At 39.1% G+C, this 20,370-nt stretch overlaps 2 protein-coding genes across 7 annotated transcripts in view; one reads left to right on the top strand and one right to left on the bottom strand.

The window, feature by feature from the left end:
• Positions 1-17,751, bottom strand: part of GPAT3 (glycerol-3-phosphate acyltransferase 3) — an 89,285-nt gene extending 71,534 nt beyond the window's left edge. The window contains exon 1 of one of the 2 annotated variants that reach the window (XM_045183641.2): positions 17,468-17,751. The gene's annotated coding sequence lies outside the window, so the exon portion shown is untranslated. Of the gene's footprint in view, positions 1-15,696; positions 15,836-17,467 lie in introns of those variants that run through there. The other variant, XM_024574900.3, reaches the window with a different exon arrangement.
• Positions 17,752-17,896: 145 nt separating this feature from the next.
• The window catches only part of ABRAXAS1 (abraxas 1, BRCA1 A complex subunit), a 24,470-nt gene continuing 21,996 nt past the window's right edge, over positions 17,897-20,370 (top strand). Inside the window, exons 1-2 of one of the 5 annotated variants that reach the window (XM_024574798.3) lie at positions 17,897-18,070; positions 20,122-20,212. In XM_024574798.3, coding sequence (XP_024430566.2) covers positions 17,984-18,070; positions 20,122-20,212 — 178 coding nt within the window. In that variant the 5' untranslated portion in view covers positions 17,897-17,983. Of the gene's footprint in view, positions 18,071-20,120; positions 20,213-20,370 lie in introns of those variants that run through there. The other 4 variants (XM_024574799.4, XM_045183643.2, XM_045183644.2 and 1 more) reach the window with 4 other exon arrangements.

The following is a 20,370-nucleotide window of genomic DNA, read 5'->3' as shown; positions in this document are numbered from 1 at the left end:
GTGATTTAAGTTAGATTTTGTTTACTAACCTAGAACTCTTCCACTTCTATAGAATACAAGTGAGAATCTGCTAGACTGCCCATCTATTTATTTTGATCACCTAGACAATGCCACAGGTTTCTTTGAGTCAGAATATCTGAATCACTACTTTGACTCTGCTGTTCATTAGAGTCATCATACTCACCTTGTCTCTGACAAGTCAGTGCAGCCACTTGGCCCCTGCCTTCCGGGAGGCCCGTTATCCTCATTGCACGTAGGGATCTCAGTTCAATGGTAGCAGTTGCCAGTGTAAATCCTGACTTAGAAAGAAGAGCAACCACAGAGCTCTTCAAGGATACAGGCATGCCTCACACATTTATTTCTCACAACAGAGGTAAAAGGTATATGTCTTTGGACCTTCCGAGGGTGAGTGAGCAGGTCTTACATGATACATATTCCACTGTAATATCCAATTTCCCTAAGCCTTCATCTGCTTTCCTCTATAGTGCACCAAGGCTGTTCTGGCATTTCAACTAATTTAGTGTAGAACACCTATGGATCCATGTTTCAGATAACACCAAATCCAGAATTTCTGATTAGTGGGCCCACTCAATAAATTTTAGCTGACCTAACTTTATATTCCTTCTATGATGCTGTCACACCCTTAATATCCATTCTCACACATATTCTGCCTGTAGAAATTAGAAAAATTGCACAGTTCTTTTGATACAGGCTAGTAAGCCACCCAAGTGGAATAGGGAAACTGAGACAGATAATTAAAAGGCCAAGCAGTTTCAGCCATCAAGTTGCAAAATCCTATCTTTCCTAACCAAGGACACTTCAGAGTAAATGGTTTACACTTCTCCCCAACCAAAAGATAAATAGCTTAAAGCACCCTACTCAGTGAAACAGATAACAAAAATCCAATTACTGTAATTTGTGCCTACCACACCCAAGGGCAGATAAAGTCTGGGAAATAAATCCCATTTTGGTGCATCACCACAAAACTGATGACTATTTTATTGAGATCCTCTACTAAGATCTCCCCTAACTCCCAGCCTTTAAAACACTCAAGACATAGTCATGAACATGAACAGTAGCATGGTGATTGTTGGGGGTAAGGGATTTGGGGGGAGGAGGGATGTAGGTGGGACAGAGTATAGGAGAAATAAATGATGATGGAAAAAAAATTTTTTAAAAACCCCTCTGCCCTAACTGATGTGGCTCAGTTGGTTGGGTGTCACACTGCAAAGCAAAAGGTCACCAGTTCGATTCCTGGTCAGGGCACATGCCTAGGTTGCAGGCCTGGTCCCCAGTTGGGGTGCATGCAAGCAGCAACCAATCAATGTTTCTTTTCCTCTCTTTCTCCTCCTCCCTCTCTCTAAAAAATAAATACATTTTTTAAAAAATAAATAAACCATCTGGCGCCCTTCCCCTCCCACATCTTCCTCCCAGGCATGTTACCTTTGCCTTTCTCTCTCCTAATCTTTAAAGACCCTTCTTTTGCTTCTGTAACTTGTTCCCTGAGCCTATGCAGCCCAGCTGGCTCACTTCTACTATTTCCATAACTTTCTAAATAAACTTTCTCTTACAATTTGAGTTCTTGGTTCTGAAATCTTTCTTTGCCAAATTCAAGAACTGAGGTCCAAGTTTGCCACCAACACGGCTGATAACACATTTGCAGCATAGCACATCTCCTCATGGGTCACACTCTTACCTAACCTTTCAAAACCTGCTGGGACTTGAATTTACTTACAGGTTTAGATACAAAGAGTGGTGAAAGCAGGTTCTAAGGAGAATCTTCAGTGTCTTATAAGGCAAGTACCTGCAGGTTCTTCAAGCAGAGGTAGAAAGCTGCTTCTACTGGCAAAAAGGACTCAGCAGAATTTAGGGGTTCAATGTCCTCATTTCATTAAGATCTGCCCATATGCACCCATGTCAATGTTCAGGATCCTGTTCTTTCTCAATCAATGCCCTCACTTTTGTGTTGAAATTCAGCCACCAATAGAATAAGACTCTTGATTTTTGGTTTTCAGAAATCTTGGTCCACATCTACAGGAGATAAGGTTTCTTTCAAGGAAGATATAGAAGATCTCAGGTCATTTATATAGACTGGATCTCAACCTGAGAATCTGAAGCCCTGAGTTTACCTTTCCTTTCCATCCTACTTGAATGCAGTTAGAAACAACCGGCTAATCTCAATATATTCCTTAGATTGAATAAAATGTTCTAAAATAGCAAATAGATGGTCACCCAGAATCTTGCCCTCTATTGATATTAATTAGGAGTATCCAATGACTGCATTTTGCATATCTCTTACCATTTCATGATAAGGACTACCAGTGTCCTCATTACCACTGAAAATAGAATCATTAGTGCCTTTAAATCTAATCAAATTAGACCACCTCCAGAAAACTCAGCCTTAAGATTCAGTTCCTTTATAGCCAATTCCACTAGCAAAATCTGTCAGAATTACACTACAGAATTGAAAGAGTAGAAGATATACGGTATATTAAGAGATTTACTGCAAAGAATCACTTATATGATTGTGGGGGCTAGTTAGGCATTTCTGAAATCCATAGGACAGGCTCTCAGGAGGGGCAGGCTGGAACTCAGACACCAGTAGTTTCAGTCCACAGGTGGAATTTCTTATTTTTCAGAGAATTCTCAGCTCTGCTCTCAATGGGCTTTTGGACTGATTAACTCAGGCCCACCCAGATAATCTAGAATAATTTCCCTTACTTAAAGTCAACTGAATATGGACTTTACTCACATCTACAAAATAACTTTATCTAGATTAGTGTTCCACTGAATAACTGAGGACTGTAGCCTGGCCAGGTGCACACATCAAAAAGATCATCAATCACATGTGTGAGAGAATACGGGTGAAAAGGGAAAGTAACATCCTAATATTAGTATAAAATTATGTGCAACTTCCTACACCCTCTGAAAGGGTCTTGGGACCTAATGACCTATATAAAAGGTATGCATAATAGTATTTCTCAGATGAAAATACAATTGTGTTTGGGGGCACATTATTTATAGTAGATTGTCTCATACCTTACACTTCATTTATGTGAATCAAATTATACGACTAGAAAAGTAAAAGAGCAAAAATGAAATGGCGGCCATTTTACTCATGAAGCATTGGGAGACGGAGAACATAAATCTGCTTTTCTTGAGACATCTCAGTTCTTTTTTTCTTTTTTTTTCTTTTTAGAATGCTCAGGGGTTTTCTTTAATTTTAATTTTGTATTGTTATTCAATTACAGTTGTGTGCCTTTTCTCCCCATCCCTCCACCCCACCCCAGCTGAACCCCCCTCCATCCCCCATCTCCACCCTCCCCCATAATTTTGTCCATGTATCCTTTATAGTAGTTCCTTTAATCCCCTCTCCTCACTGCCCCTCCCCACTCCCCCATGCCCATTGTTAGATTGTTCTTACCTTCAATGTCTCTGGTTATATTTTGTTTGCTTTTTTCTTCTACTTATTATGTTCCAGTTACAGGTGAGATCATATGGTATTTGTCCCTCACTGCCTGGCTTATTTCACGTAGCATAATGCTCTCCAGTTCCATCCATGCTGTTGCAAAGGGTATAGCTCCTTCTTTCTCTCTGCTGTGTAGAATTCCATTGTGTAGATATACCATAGTTTTTGGATCCACTCATTTGCTGATGGGCACTTAGGTTGCTTCCAGTACTTGGCTATTGCAAATTGTGCTGCTATGAACATTGGGGTGCACAGGTTCTTTTGGATTGGTGTTTCAGGGACCTTGGGGTATAATCCCAGCAGCGGAATTGCTGGGTCAAAGGGCAGTTCCATTTTTAGTTTTCTGAGGAAATTCCATACTGTTTTCCACAGTGGCCGCACCAGTCTGCATTCCCACCAACAGTGCACTAGGGTTCCCTTTTCTCCGCATCCTCTCCAACATTTGTTTGTGGATTTGTTTATGTTGGCCACTCTGACTGGTGTGAGATGGTACCTCATTGTGGTTTTAATTTGCATCTCTCTGATGGCTAGTGATGCTGAGCATCTTTTCATATGTCTCTGGGCCCTCTGTATGTCTTCCTTGGAGAAGTGTCTGTTCAAGTCCTTTGCCCATTTTTTAATTGGGTTGTTTGTCTTCCTGAGTGGAGTGGTGTGAGTTCTTTATATATTTTGGAGATCAGGCACTTGTCTGAGGTATCATTGGCAAATATGTTTTCCCATATTGTTGGTTTTCTTTGTATTTTAGTGCTGTTTTCTTTAGCCATGCAGAAGCTTTTTATTTTGATGAGATCCCATTTGTTTATTCTTTCCTTTATGTCCCTTGCTTTAGGGGATGTGCCTTTGAGGAAGCTGCTGCATGGAATGTCTGAGATTTTCCTGCCAATGTTTTCCTCAAGGACTTTTATGGTGTTACAACTTATATTTAAATCTTCTATCCACCTTGAATTTATTTTTGTGTATGGCGTAAGTTGGTGATCGAGTTTCATTTTTTTGCACGTAGCTGTCCAGAACTCCCAACACCATCTGTTGAAGAGGCTATTTTTGCTCCATCTTATGCTCCTGCCTCCTTTGTCAAATATCAATTGACCGTAAAGACTTGAGTTTATTTCTGGGCTCTCTGTTCTGTTCCATTGGTCTATGTGCCTGTTTTTATGCCAGTACCAGGCTGTTTTGATGACAGTGGCCTTGTAATACAGTTTGATATCAGGTATTGTGATCCCTCCTGCTTTGTTCTTCTTTCTCAAAATTGCTGCAGCTATTCGGGGTCATTTATGGTTCCATATAAATTTCTGAAATGTTTGTTCTATATCTGTGAAATATGTCATGGGTACTCTAAGAGGGATTGCATTGAATCTATAAATCGCTTTGGGTAGTATGGCCATTTTGATGATGTTAATTCTCCCAATCCATGAGCATGGTACATGCTTCCATTTGTTTGTGTCTTCCTTAATTTCTTTCTTCAGTGTTGTGTAATTTTCTGAGTACAGGTCTTTTACCTCCTTGGTTAGGTTTATTCCTAGATACTTTATTTTTCTTGTTGCTATATCAAATGGGATTTTTCTCCTGATTTCTGTTTCTGCAGTTTCATTGTTGGTATACAGGAATGCCTTTGATTTCTGAGTATTGACTTTGTATTCAGCTGTTTTGCCAAATTCATTTATTAGGTCAAGTAGTTTTTTGGTGGCGTCTATAGGATTTTCCATGTACACTATCATGACATAGAGACTAAAAGCACAATTCAAAGGATCAATGAATCCAGGAGCGGGTTCTTTGAAAAGATAAACAAAATCGACAAGCCTTTAAGTAGGCTCATCAAGAAAAAAAGAGAGAGGATCCAAATAAACACATTCAGAAATGAAAGAGGAGAGATTGCAACTGATACCACAGAAATACAAAGGATTGTAAGAAATTACTACGAAGAACTGTATGCCAAGAAATTTGAAAACCTAGGTGAAATGGACACATTTTGGAAAAATATAATCTTCACAAAATGAATGAAGAACCAGAAAACCTGAACAGACCAATAACAGCAGACGAAATTGAAGCAGTCATCAAAAAACTCCCAATACACAAAAGCCCTGGACCAGATGGTTTCACAGGAGAATTCTACAAAGCATTTAAGGAAGAGCTAACCCCTATCCTTCACAGACTATTCGAAAAAATCCAAACTGATGGAAGACTCCCAAACTCGTTTTATGAAGCCAGCATCATCCTAATCCCAATACCAGATAAACACACAACAAAGAAAGAAAACTTCAGGCCAATATCGCTGATGAACATAGATGCTAAAATCCTCAACAAAATATTGGTAAACCGCATCCAGCAATACATTAAAAAGATCATACACCATGACCAAGTGGGATTCATCCCAGGGATGCAAGGATGGTACAATATTTGCAAATCAATAAATATAATACATCCCATAAACAACAGTAAAGGGAAAAATCACATGATCACATCAATAGATGCAGAAAAAGCATTTGATAAGATACCGTACCCATTTCTGATAAAAACACTCAACAAAGTGGGAATAGAGGGAGCATTCCTCAACATAATAGATACCATATATGAGAGACCTACACCCAACATCATACTCAATGGACAAAAACTTAGAGCTTTCCCACTAAGATCAGGAACAAGACAAGGATGCCCTCTCTCACCACTCCTATTCAACATAGTATTGGAAGTCCTAGCCACAGCAATCAGACAAGAAAAAGAAATAAAAGGCATCCAAATTGGAAAGGAGGAAATGAAACTGTCACTGTTTGCAGACATCTCAGTTCTTGTGAGGAGGAGGGAGATCTCTCAAAGCGTGGACATCTCCCCTGCTGAGAATCATACTGGTGTTTAAAGCTACAGTGCATATTCTCAAACTGCTTAGCCTTTAAAGTCAAGTAATGACATCATCTGTGCTCAGTTCAAGAAAGAGTACTAGAGAGAAAATTGACATGCTGAGGGGGAGCCTATTGGACTCCATGATGGAGAGTTCCTAGGGTACTTTTTAAGAATGACTTTGACATACCCAAGTTTGACTTTATAGATGGGTTTGTATCCTGACTCTTGGATCCAAGATGTGACCCCATGGACTCTAATTTACAGTCTGTCATAGGATCTGATATCTGAACCTACTCTATCAAGCCTCCAAAAGTAGCAGTGAGAACTAATGGTCAAAATTTTTTCATCCCAGGGCAAACTCCTATGATATAATGATATATCTTTTTTATTGAATTTATTGAGGTGACATTGGTTAAGAAAATTATATAGGTTTCAGGTGTACAATTCTATAATACATCATCTGTATATTGTATTGTGTGTTTACCACCCCAATCTCCTTCCATCACCATTTATGTCTCCTTTACCTTCTACCTCTTCTGATATAGTGATATATTCAATGCATACTTGCTGAATTGCACAGAATGTCCCAAAAGGGCAAGAATGCATCTTCGAGAAGGGTTTACACAGAGGGAAGGGAAGCCTCTGACTAGAAAGCCCAGGCTCTTTTCCCAATCAATTTATTCTCCAATTATGTGTAAATCAGCAGTCAGAAATTAGGGGGCCTTTACAAAGACCCATTCGATTTGTTAGAAAACTTGAATAGATTGTCCACATATTAAAATATTCGCACTAGGGGACTTCTGGCCAAGATGGAGGCATACGTAGACACACTGTGCCTCCTCACACAACCAAAAGGACAACAACAATTTAAAAACAAAAAACAACCAGAACTGCCAGAAAATCAAACTGTATGGAAGTCCGATAACCAAGAAGATAAAGAAGAAACATTCATCCAGACCAGTAGGCAGGGCAGACACAGGCAGCCAGGTGGAAAGGACTCTCTACAAGTCCGTGGCTGGCAGACTGAGCAAGGTGGCGGATTGTGGAGCTGGGTGGGCAAAGCTGCAGCTGGCTGACGAGGCAGCAGCTGGTGGACTGGGCAACAGACCGTGCAACCCAGAGTTCCAGCTTGGGGAAATAAAGCCTCAAACCTCTGAGTGAAAACACCTGTGGGGGTTGAGGCAGCAGTGGGAGAAACTCTCAGCCTCACAGGAGAGTTCGTTGGAGAGACCCACAGGGGCCTAGAATGTACATAAAGCCACCCACTCAGGAATCAGCACCAGAAGGGCCCAATTTGATTGTGGGTAGTGGAGGGAGTGACTGAAAACCAGCAGAGAGTGGAGCAAGCACCATTGCTCCCTCTTGGACCCCTCCCCCACACACAGCATCACAGTGCATCCAAGCATTACCCCGCCCTGATGAACACCTAAGGGTCTGCCCCTTTACATAACAGGCACCCCAAGACAAAAAAAAATGGCCCGAATGAAAGAACAGATCAAAGCCCCAGAAGAAATACAACTAAGAAACAAAGAGATAGCCAACCTATCAAAGGCACAGTTCAAAACACTGGTAATCAGGATGCTCACAGAATTGGTTGAATTTGGTCATAAATTAGATGAAGAAATGAAGGCTATGCTAAGAGAAACAAAGGAAAATGTACAAGAAACCAATAGTGATGGGAAGGAAACTGGAACTCAAATCAATGGTATGGACCAGAGTGAAGAAAGAAACATCCAACCAGAAAAGAATGAAGAAACAAGAATTCAAAAAAATGAGGAGAGGCTTAGGAACCTCCAGGACATCTTGAAACATTCCAACATCCGAATTATAGGGGTGCCAGAAGGAGAAGAGGAAGAGCAAAAAATTGAAAACTTATTTGAACAAATAATGAAGGAGAACTTCCCTCATCTGGCAAAGGAAATAGACTTCCAGGAAGTCCAGGAAGCGCAGAGACTACCAACGAAGCTGGACCCAAGGAGGAACACACCAAGGCACATCATAATTCCATTACCCAAGATTAAAGATAAGGAGAGAATCTTAGAAGCAACAAGAGAAAAGGACACAGTTACCTACAAAGGAGTTCCCTTTGAAGGGAACTGTCAGCTGATTTCTCCAAAGAGACCTTAGAGGCAAGAAGGGGCTGGCAAGAAGTATTCCAAGTCATGAAAGGCAAGGACCTACATCCAAGATTGTTCTATCCACCAAAGCTTTCATTTAGAATGGAAGGGCAGATAAAGTGCTTCTCAGATAAGGTAAAGTTCAAGGAATTCATCATCACCAAGCCCTTATTATACGAAATGTTAAAGGGATTTATCTAAGAAAAAGAAGATTAAAAAAATGAACAATAAAATGACAGCAAACTCATAGTTATTAACAACCACACCTAAAACAAAAACAAAAGCAAACTAAGCAAACAACTAGAACAGGAACAGAACCACAGAAATGGAGATCACATGGAGGGTTATCAACAGGGGAGTGGGAGGGGAAGAGAGGGGGGAAAGGTACAGAGAATAAGTAGCATAAATGGTAGGTAGAAAATAGACAGGGGGAGGGTAAGAATAGTGTAGGAAATGTAGAAGCCAAAGAACTTATGTTATGACTCATGGACATGAACTATAGGGGGGAATGTAGGAGGGAAGGAGTGTGCAGGGTGGAGTGGAGTGAAGGGGGGGAAATGGGACAACTGTAATTGCATAATCAATAAAATATATTAAAATTAATTAATTAAAAAATATTCACACTAAAATTAGAATTCCTGGATTCTTCTGTTATCAGGCAACACTGAGCCTACATTCCTATAGGGCATAACCTCTCCAGTGTGCTCTAGCTCCATTCCTCTCGTGGTCTTTGTCATCACCATGGCATTGATGGATTTCTTATGGTAGAGTTGAGAGAAAAATGACATGTACTTTCAACTTAAGTACTTATTAAAATTTTGCTTAATCGCAACCTACTTCTTCATTTTCATTACCTCCTTAGACTCTTGCAGTACATTTTAATTTGAATGTAGATAAACTTCAGCTAGTCCTGGTTAGTCAGAATTTCTTCTATAAGGAATTCTATCACTACCAAAGTTTTAGATTCTCAGTATTCCTAACAATTGGATTTTATGAAAAAGTAAGTTTTCTTTCTTTTCTCTTCTTCTTTCCTTTAATTTTTGTTATAAAGATTGGAGAATGAGTCTGATGGCCAAGTTCCCTGTGTCTCCAGGACAATACTAAGACAGAAGACCCTACCATAGATTTGGCACCTCTGGGGAAGGGGGTGGTGGGAGATGATGACAAAGGAGAATCAACTGGAGAATAATAAAAATGTTGGCAAAATTTTCCATTAAGAAACTACTTACTCGGGGAGGTTATTCCTCAGGTAGTTGTAATCCCTCATAATATCTACTTTTATACAATTTACCCATCTTCCCAAAATATTTCTCCAGTTTTGGAAGAATATTTACATTATTATAATAATCACTAAAACCTTTAACAGATTGTTTAAATTGACTTTATATTTGAATTTACTGGATAATACCAATATTTTGCTCTGATGCTGATACTATATGTAGTCTTCTGACCTTACTTGAAAGTGGGTAAAGCCCTCATCTCTTTGGAAAAGTACTGTATCATATGTATACACACATGTACATGCATGTACACAGGTCTTTGTGGTTTGGTGATTTCAGGCATGGTTTCATGATTTATAATTCTGTAATGGTATAACCAATCACACACCAAAATTTATTCATAATCGGAAAACTAGTCATAGAGATTGATTTTCTTCCCTTAGTATTCACAATTCAGGGAATATAAAAATCTTTTAAAAATAAAAAATTTTAAAGACCGAATGCAGCTCTGACCGTATATTAGGACAAGTGGCAATATGTGAAAACTGGGATTTTAAATATTATTTGGAGCATACCTTCCCTAACTAAAGCAGAATAAAAATAAGTAGATTAATAGTTAAAGAGAATAGTCAAATTTAACCCAGGATCAGTCTTGGAGTCTTTCATTCTGGAAGTTCATAAGTTAAAAACCTTTTCAAATAATAAGAGTTGTCTTTGATTAATGGTTGCTGTCACCATCCTGTAACATACAGTGCTAAAGTTCACTTCTGTGTTTTGAGCACAGAGCAACTAGCTGACACCAACAATTAAAAAGAAAACAACCTGGTGACTGATTTGTAGCTTCAATGTACTCTGGCCTCTGTTGGAAATAAAATCTCTTCAATTACCATGATGACTGTTATAACACACTTATTATTTATATTGCTTCACTCATTATTCTTATTTGTCCCTTCCTGGTATCTCCTCCATGGAGTCCTGCGGAAAAACACTCCCTTCTTCAAACGATAGTTTAGCTGAGCAAAGTTGAAATAGGTAATGGTGTGAAGCACTTCCCAGAGTGATTTCTATGCTTCAGTTATTTCCACTATTTTTTTAGCAAACAAAAACTCTTTTGTTTTACTTATATTTAAGTCTACCAGGTATTGTTCTCAGTAGAAGACTAACAATATTTTCAGCAGGACCTCAATACAAGTGAAAAGAAAAATTGTAACCCAACCATATGCATGAGTAAACAGACAGGTGAAGACTTCTCCCCAGTGTTTCTCAAAGTGGAGTCCCTGGAACCATGGGGAACAGAGACATGTTTCAAGGGTCCAGAAGTACTCTGTGAGTAAGCTGAGGCCACCCACTCTTTAAATTCAATATTTCTTAAGTTAGAGTACATAAACATCTTAAGAGATCTGAGAATTCTCCAGGTTGAGCATCCCAGAAAGGTGATGATATTGTTCTGAATATGATGAATTTAAGACTACAGGAAATGTTCTTTAGAACCAGGAAAATCCCAACCTGATTCTATTACCAAAGTCCTTAGAGAGCTGATGGTTCACCAACACATGTGCAATGAATGAATCAATTAAGAAGAACATCAGCTTGCTGACTGAAGTCTCAACCTCTTAGATTCTTCTATTGACTTACCTTTACAAAGTGTGTCTGGGGGGCATTTTCTCTGTGACTCCTACCTTGAAACATGGTGACCCAGTCACCCCCAGCACTATTAAAGCCAAAGTCATGCAAGTGACTCCAGTAGAGATTCTCTACTTGCAGTAGAGATTCTGCAAGATTGCCTGGGAGTGAGCTACTCTAATGAGGCATGTCCCCCCTGTAAAATTCTTATTCAGTGAGAGGTGGTGAGAGAGAATATCAAAAATGGGGGCCCACCACTTCCTTAGTGTGATCATCTCCATTTGAGATAGCTAAAATAGCCCTTGGTTTTAAGATTCACAAATTTGATTTGGTCAAGCTTTTGTGGCCAGTTCATACTAAATAAATTCACAGGAGACTATAATATTGTATATATTTTTCTAGTAGCCAGAATATCTTTAAAATATAGTGTCTTCTCCTTCACTGCATCAAAGGGATGGAAAGCCAATGATTTCTTTTTGATTTCTTTATAATCAAAAGAAATGAGAGCCAGAGACATGTATAGTATGAAGGGTTCTTTCACCTAGGGCCAGTAGAAACCTGGAACAGAATGACTGTTGAGTGACTAAACGATTAGTGACCACTCCCTGGCCTCTTCTGGTCAAGTTACACGATAACCACCCAAATCAGCTTCTCTGCTTTCTCTCTTTTCCCTCATTCTACTTGGAATCCCTGCCTTTATTCTTTAAACAGATTTCTTGAGAGTCAGTGAAGTCACCAGTTACTTTCATGTTGAGTCATGTTCTGATAATTCTTCTGGGAAATTTACTCTAGTCATGTTCATGTGTGTTCCTTACATCTCTTTGGTACCCACATTTACTAGTCTTTTTCTGATGTGGTTTTCTTATTCCACTATGAATGACTCATTATGTAGTTTCTTTCATTCCTTAAATCAGTTTTGGAGAAAAGTAACAATCTCTTATCAAGGAAAAAATGATGTACAAAGAAATAGATATACAGGGGTAGGGGGTATAAGGGGACTAAATGGTTATGAAAAAATATAATAAAAATTATTAAATGAAAAAGAAATAGCCCTGGCTGGTGTGGCTCAGTGGATTGAGTGCCAGTTTGTGAACCAAAGGGTCGCCAATTCAATTCCCAGTCTAGGGCACGTGCCTGGGTTGTGAGCTGGGTGCCCAGTAGGGGGTACATAAGAGGCAACCACACACTGATGTTTCTCTCCCTCTTTCTCCCTCCCTTTCCCTCTCTAAAAATAAATAAATAAAACCTTTTAAAAAAGAAATAAATATATACATTATTTTCATTCTTAAAGGTTGTTCTTATTTCCAAATTCTGGTGATTTAGGGCTCTCTATATAATGACTTTTAAAAATTATGTATTTATTCATTTATTTTTAGAGAGAGGGGAAAGGAGGGAGAAAAAGGAAAGAAACATCAATGTGCAAAAGAAACATTGATTAGTTGCCTGTCATATGCACCCTGACTGGGGACCAAAACCACAACCCAGGCATGTGCCCTGACTGGGAATCAAACCTGCAACCTTTCACTCTGCAGAACAATGTCCAACCAACTGAGCCACACCACTCAGAGCCATATAATGACTTTTTAAAAAATAACCTTAAAAAGTCCATTCATTCAGTAAGCAAATATGTAGGGCAGACTATGTATATGCCAGATATTATAATAAATCTTGGGAATTTAAAGAAGAATGAAATAATCAAGAAGAAATTATGTGAAGAAATTAACTGAAGTCCATGAATTCAGAAATACTTAGGATGAATCCACTTTTTTCCCTTCCAGTCCATTTTCCACTCTGCTACTGGAGCAATCATTTTGAAAGCAAGCATCAGCATATTTTGGTTTATTCTGCCTTAAGTCACATGCAAGATATCAACAATCCAGCATAGATTAGGTTGTGCCAGGCCGAGTCCCATTCCTCTTTTCCGTGTCTTCTAGCAGAAGATGAAGACTTGGGTCCTTGGCTCAGGGGCAAAAACTCTGGATCTCCCACAAGTAATTCTTGAATAAGCCCACAACTACCTCCCCAAGGTTAACCTTCCTTTGCTATAAACTCCAGGTATAAATGAAAGCAAGAAACAGTTCTCACCATAGAATCAAAGGAGTCTCAGTGTGCAGTAATGATTTGACTATATACAACTATTTAGAGACCAAACATAGCACTAAGATGTGTGTCTAAAGCATCTACACTCTTTTTAAAAAGATTGTATGTATGTATGTATTTTTAGAGGGGGGAAGGGAGGGAGAAATAGAGGGAGAGAAAGATCGATGTGCGAGAGAAACATCGATCAGTTGCTTCTCCCAGGCCACCAACTGGGGACCTGGCCCACAACCCAGGCATGTGCTGTGACCGGGAATTGAACCTGAGAACTTTCTGTTTGTGGGATGATGCCCAACCCACTGAGCCACACCAGTCAGGGCAACTTCTACATTCTTATTTTTCTTTCAGTTTTCCCCTAAAAACAAACAGTAAGTAGCTTGCTTCACATTTTTATAATTAAAGGGTCAGTTCAGGTAATTTCCCAGAACAAAGAACCACTTCACAGTTAACTCAAAATAAGAATCCAAAATATATTTGGTTTTCTCCCTCAGCTCAGGCAACCCTTTCCTTAAGTTTTGGTCGGATCTTCCACACACGATATTCCTTTCGATGGGCATTCTTTGTTTCCACTCCTCTTTTCCTCTGAGGCATTTAGGTCCTTGGGAAAACCATCCCTAATTCCAACACTAGGGGGAGTAAGTACCTTAGTTATCCTTGCTTCTAGCTTTATTTTTCCTATAAGGCGTTGATCAGAATCATGATATAAGAGATTTTGTATTTAATGTTTCTGTCTCCAACTAGATTATAAATTATTTGTTATTCAATGAACCTTCAGTACCTAGCATGGTTACCTGATTCAATAGCTGTGAATTCATGAATTCAAGGAAAGCATTCCTGCCCTCCAAAATTTATTCATTCCACAAATATTGAATGTCAACTTTGACCTAGACACTATTTTAGGGGTTTTTTAAAGATAGATTAAAAGAGTTCCCTAGGTTGGAAAAATAAAATCCATACCTTTTCTTAAGTAAAATTGAGAGCATGACAAGGAAAAGTTTCAATCTAACCAGAAAATTTAGAAACTATTATTCAAATATATTCAAAGCCTTGAAATTTGGGTAACTGAAGGAAATCTATTAGTAATTTTTAAAAAATAGTTCTTGAGGTGCAGATTCCAGAGTTGCTTTATTTTTCAGGTTTTTCTGAGTTATGCTATGCTAATTGTAGATAAGGCAAAGTAAAACCAAGGAAAAATTGCTTTTACCAATACTTTAGTATTATTTGAACCCACTTATCCCTGTCATTGTAGATTATTACTTGCAGCATTCAGATATCCTGTTTCTTTAGTTTCCTTTCATCAAGAACAGTTCCTTAGTGTTTTTCTTTTATGCCATTGCCATTTATGAAGAATACAGGTCAGTTATTTCATAAAATGTCCTTCAGTTTGAGTTTGTCTAATTTTTTCTAGTGAGAAATTTCAACTTACGCACTTTTAGCAAGAACATTGCATAACTGATGTTGTGGTCTTCTCAGAACACCACATGAGGAGGCAGCTGATGTGTATTTGTCTCTTTACTGGTGATGTTAACCTTCATTATTTGGTTAAGGGGGTGTTTAAAAGTTACTTTTTCTCCTGTCACTCATAAATATCTTTGGGAAGATACTTGGAGACTACATAAACAGACTGTTACTCAAACTTTTCCCAGTAGTTTTAGTATCTGTTGTCTGTATCAATTATTATGATGATGGTAGTTACCAAAAAAGATTTTCTAATTTCAAGATTTCTTCTACATTAGTTGGTATTCTACTGTAAGGAAGAGCTTTCTCTTATAACATTTACTCATTCATTCACATCAGTGGACTCAAAGATTCCTATTTTATTTAATGGGACATAATCCATCATTATTATTATTTATTTTGATACTTAGATTGCTTCAGATTTGGTCAGTATCAGCCCACCTAACTCCTATGTCAGGTTGACATGTTTACATCATTCTTTGAACCCATCTTTACTTTCTGGCATCAAAAAAAGTTCCAGGCTCATCTTGTATTTTCTCTGTCTTGAAATCATCCTTTTTTCCAAGGAGTACTAGTTCCTTTTAGTGAAGAAAGGAGCAAATAGTCTTTAAAAAAAAAAAAAGTCTTCTTAAAACAATTCTATTGTTTGTATGAGTCCAGTGTTCAAGATTTTGGTAATCAATCTCTGTTATGATTCCATTCAGCCAATGGCATTAGTCCACACTGGTCTTAAGTAGTGGACTTAATTGCCTCCTATTCAAGAATAGTGTCATAAGACAGGGAAGTCTTCTTAAATATAATACCTTAGACAAAAAGATTAAGGGCATGAATAAAAGTTTAACATAAAGATTTAAAGTTGTGTATTAAAAATAATTACCTGAGCCCTGGCCAGGTGGAGCATCGTTCTGTACACCAAAAGGTTGCAGGTTCAATCCCTGTTGGGGCATGTACAGGAGGCAGCCAATAATATTCTCTCTCTCTCTCTCTCTCTCTCTCTCTCTCTCTCTCTCTCTCTAAAAATAAAAAAATACATATCCTCTGGTGAAGATTTAAAAAATTACCTTAAACACAATTAAAGGTAAAAACATCTAGGCAAAAACAACTTTCAGTATTTGACAGACAAAAGGTTAATAGTTTTCATACATAGACACTGTTAAATCAGTAAGATATAAAGAGCAATAGAAAAGGGGAAATATATATATATAGAGAGAGAGGTAATTCACAAGAGAACAAATATAAATGACCAAAAAACATGTCTCAGTTTCATGAGCAAGCAAGGTAGTACCAATTACATCAACTGAAATTAACTAAGAGAAAATCTGTGACCCATAAAATTGGCAGAGATTCTATTTTATGGCATTTCATTTTTTTCAAGGCACTCATTTCTTATCAAATTGTAAATTAGAGCAACTTTACTATAGGACAATTGGATGATATAAATTATATAAAAAGCTTGATAGGTTTTGGTTTTATGGTGCTAGGTAGGGTAAGTGTTCCCAGTGGGATATAATATCTATTCCCATAAAGGATTCAGATAAAGGAAACACAATTTCTTCACATAAAGCCTGTTTAAACATAATTTTCATTCAAACTTTTACCTTAATCCCATTGTCAATAGTAAGATTATTACCGTTATCAATAATCTTACACATTTCTATATTCACTCTTACTATCTGTAGCCCATATTGGGGCTTCACCAACAGGTGTTGGTACAACAAGGCAAGAGGCTCCTGTGTCAAGGAATCTCAGAAATTTTTCTTCGTCACCTGACCATTTTATCCACTACTGTGCATTAGGTTTTGGGTCCGCAGCCACAGAGGCCCAACACTTTTGTTAGTCTTTATCTTAATTTGACAGAGTATTGGCTATCAGGGGTGTCCAACTTTTTGGCATCTCTGGGCCACACTGGAAGAAAAGTTGTCTTGGGCCACACATTAAATATATCATGACACGTAATCACAAAAAAAGTCAAGTTTTAAGTGAAATTATGATTTTGTTTTGGGCCTCATTCACACCTGGTAGATGATTCCTGGTCGGGTTTGTCATTGTATTATTTTTCAGTTTTTAAAATTCCTCCAAAATAGGGAAATAGAGCATGACTTGTTTGGGGCACTTTAATGTTGAGGGAACAATAGGGGGTCCATTTGGCCCACCCAAGCTTTCATAGTGCTGTATAAGGACCTTTTAAAAATCACATCATGTAAGCTAGGCTAAGCTATGATATTGTGAAAGTTAGGTTTATTAAATGCATTTTCACCTTAGGATGCTTTCAATTTACAGTGGTTTTATCTGGATGTAAACCCATCGTTGTGAAAGGGCATCTGTAGTCTGACACTTTGCTCTCTTACAATCATTTAAAAACCGTATCTTTGCATATCGTGTGTGCATAAATTGTCAAGTCCTGGTCTTCCCATTCCCCTTATAATTTATATCAAGTGCTCCAATACTGTATGGTTAATACCTGTCATTAATCTGTCAGAACAATGTTTAAAAATCTATATATTCTTTAAATTAACCTGAGTCCATAATTTTCTAAAAGCAAGCACTCAAAGAAACCCAAATTTTCTCCCGCTTCCCCCACCCCCACGAACATCGCTGGAGAGTTCTAGGAAAGACAATCCCTGACACTCGAATTAGTATTCCAGTACCTCCGTTAGGTAAAGGGCAGAATCATGCAGTTTGAAAACCATAAATGCAGCATATCCGTTGTGATATTACAATGTCATTAAGCGATGCATCCATTACGTCATGGGTCCCTCGGAGCAGCTGGCCACCAAAACGCGTTCTGTACCCTCCCAAGAGGTGCCCACCAAACAGCCCAAAGGGCTAAGTCGTCAGAGAAGCCAGGATACGTCCCCGAGCCGGAAGCGGAGTGACGAAGAGCAAGCAGCAAATCCGACTTTCCACTGCCACCTCGCAGCACCCTCCCCAACACAGGGCGCCCGCGCCTCCCTACCCCGCCCGGAGGCCTAGAGCGCCGCGCCTGTGCACCGCCGCGCGCCCCGCCCCTCGCTCGGCCCCGCCTCCTCGCCTCTGCGCCTCCTCCGCTCCTCCTCCACCCCCCCCCCCCCCAGCCGCTTTGCGGGCGAGCCTCTACTCTGACAAGGTTCCCGGCCTGGGGCTCTCCAGCCCGCCCTCTGGTGCAACGCCGCGGCCGCCAGAGCATGGAGGGTGAGAGTACTTCGGCGGTGCTCTCCGGCTTTGTGCTCGGCGCGCTGTCCTTCCAGCACCTCAATACAGACTCGGACACGGTGAGCTGAGGGGCGGGGAGGAATCCGGGGTCTCCTCGTAGAGGCGCCTTTCCCACGCCTTTCCCGCCCGCGAGCTCCCGGGCGGCTGCCGCAGCGCCGGCCTCAGCCCTCCGGACTCTGCCTTCTCCGGCTCCGGGGCGTCCTGAAATGTCCCTCCTGCCCGCTAGGTCTTTTGTAGGATTAGCCCTCCCTTTTTTAAAATTATTATTTTTAATTGAATTTATTTGGGTGACATTAGTTAATAAAGTTATGTAGGTTTCAGGGGTACAATTCTATAATGCATCATTTCTATCTTGTACTGTGTGTTCTCCACCCCAAGTCGTGTCTACTCCCATCACCGTTTATCCTCCCTATACTCTTTCCCACTTCCCTCCACTCCCTTAGCCTGCCCTCTTCTGAGCAATGTTTGTCTCCGTGCCCCTATTCCAGTGACCCGCATGCGCTCCCATTTCTCTCTTTCAGCAGCCCCCCTTTTCTGTTTCACCTTGGCTGTGAAAGGGTAGAAAATTCACATAGCAGTAGCCTGCTACGGCCAGAAGGTTGCCGATTTACTTTCCCTTTCTTCTAACTACCGACAGTACTTCCAAAGACAACTGAATTTTTTTATGCGGAGCAGCTGCTGTGCATGTTTGTTGAAGTGGTAGGGTGGTTAAAGGAATAAGAGATGTCGCATCCAGTGACTATTTGGGGGGAATTCTTAGTAGATGAAAAAGCTTAGTTTGGTATCGGATATCTGACTTTTGCATTAGTATTAAATTTATTAAATTGTAAGGCTTCAGCTAGTTCCTTTTCTGATGCTTTCAGTTATGTTTTAAACATTTATGCTCAAATATTAGATGTTTAAATGTTTATTTTATACTAATTGTCTAGGTTCAAAACCACTGGATAAAGTAGTGAATACTTTTTAAATGTAATACCTATTTTTAAAAACTTGTATTTTTATGAAATTAGTGTAAAACTTTGAGCCCAAGAAGTAGTGCCTTAGAGTGTTTAGTAACTTGTAAATACTGTGCTGAATAAACTCTAGTAATTTTTTAAATAACCTTATAGATTACACCTAGAAAGGAACAAATGTATATGCCAATTTCAAATGTATATAGCTGTGGAAATTATTTTGGGATGTCTTATTGTAAATATAAACAGAATGGGTCCTGTAGCATAAAACTTAGCTGTTGGAAAGTACCATAATGTTAGACCTTTGTCTCTCAAATCTTTTTCCTATAGCCTTGAAAGGTGATTTTCTAGATAGTTATACTTGCATTGTCCCTGCTTCCTTTCCCAGGATTTGTCTAGTGTGCAGAGCTCTGGACTGATCCTCTTTTTGTCTAGTAAACACTCACATCCTTTTTGTGCTCTTACTTAATGAAATGGCAGGGGGCATTCGTGACTATAAAGAAGACAAAATCTTCCTTGTCTGTCAAGCACGATGGGTCTTTAAATGTGCCAAGAGAAATGACAGAATTCTCCAAAACTCAAAAAAGCCACCACTGTTGTGGGAAGAATGCATGTATTTTTTAAAGGATTAAGGCCCGCAGCTCCCCTTTTAGAAAGCAGACTGGTACTGAATTTCGAATCTTTAATATTTTGCATGGTTTTTAATCTAGAAGCATTGATCATTGCATCATTTCATAGCTCCAAAGTCTCCACTGGCTTACAGAAGTATGTGCCGTTAATTTAGAGTCTTTGGCTAATCATTTGGGATGTTCCATTATTGGAGTTATTCCTAGCTATGATTTCCTTACAAGTGGGAGCCTTCAGGTCCAAGGCAAACTGCTCTGCTCTTAGATCCTCAGGCATTGTGTCCTTATTTCTGGCCTTTAAGCCTTTCATGCTTCCAAATGTGCCAAAGCCACAGTGGTTTACAATCTCTTCTACTCATTGGTATTTGACTGTTAATGTTTCCCAGGTAACCTGCAAGTGCACCTGGTCTTTTCTATGCCCCCAAGATGCAAGCACATAACTGTATACGTTGTTAAATACCAGTACTTGAGTGACTAAATGGTAGTACTATCAGTATATTCCATATACTTACTGCTTATTTTTATCCGTAGGAAGGTTTTCTCCTTGGGGAAGTGAAAGGTGAAGCCAAGAATAGCATTACTGATTCCCAAATGGATGATGTTGAAGTTATTTATACAATAGGTGAGTCACTTATTTCTGTGTCTCCTATTTTTGATGGTTTATGGTGAAAGAGATCAACATAAGTTACTTTTTAAATTGATAGGAAAAAAACAAATAAAAAATTTTAAAAGCAGATTTTAAAAGAACATATTGCCCTCATTTCTCAATTAAAATTATGG

The sequence above is a fragment of the Desmodus rotundus genome, chromosome 4 (genome assembly GCF_022682495.2).
Source record: "Desmodus rotundus isolate HL8 chromosome 4, HLdesRot8A.1, whole genome shotgun sequence".
Classification (NCBI taxonomy): Eukaryota; Metazoa; Chordata; class Mammalia; order Chiroptera; family Phyllostomidae; genus Desmodus; species Desmodus rotundus.
This window is presented reverse-complemented; position numbering and strand designations above follow the sequence as displayed.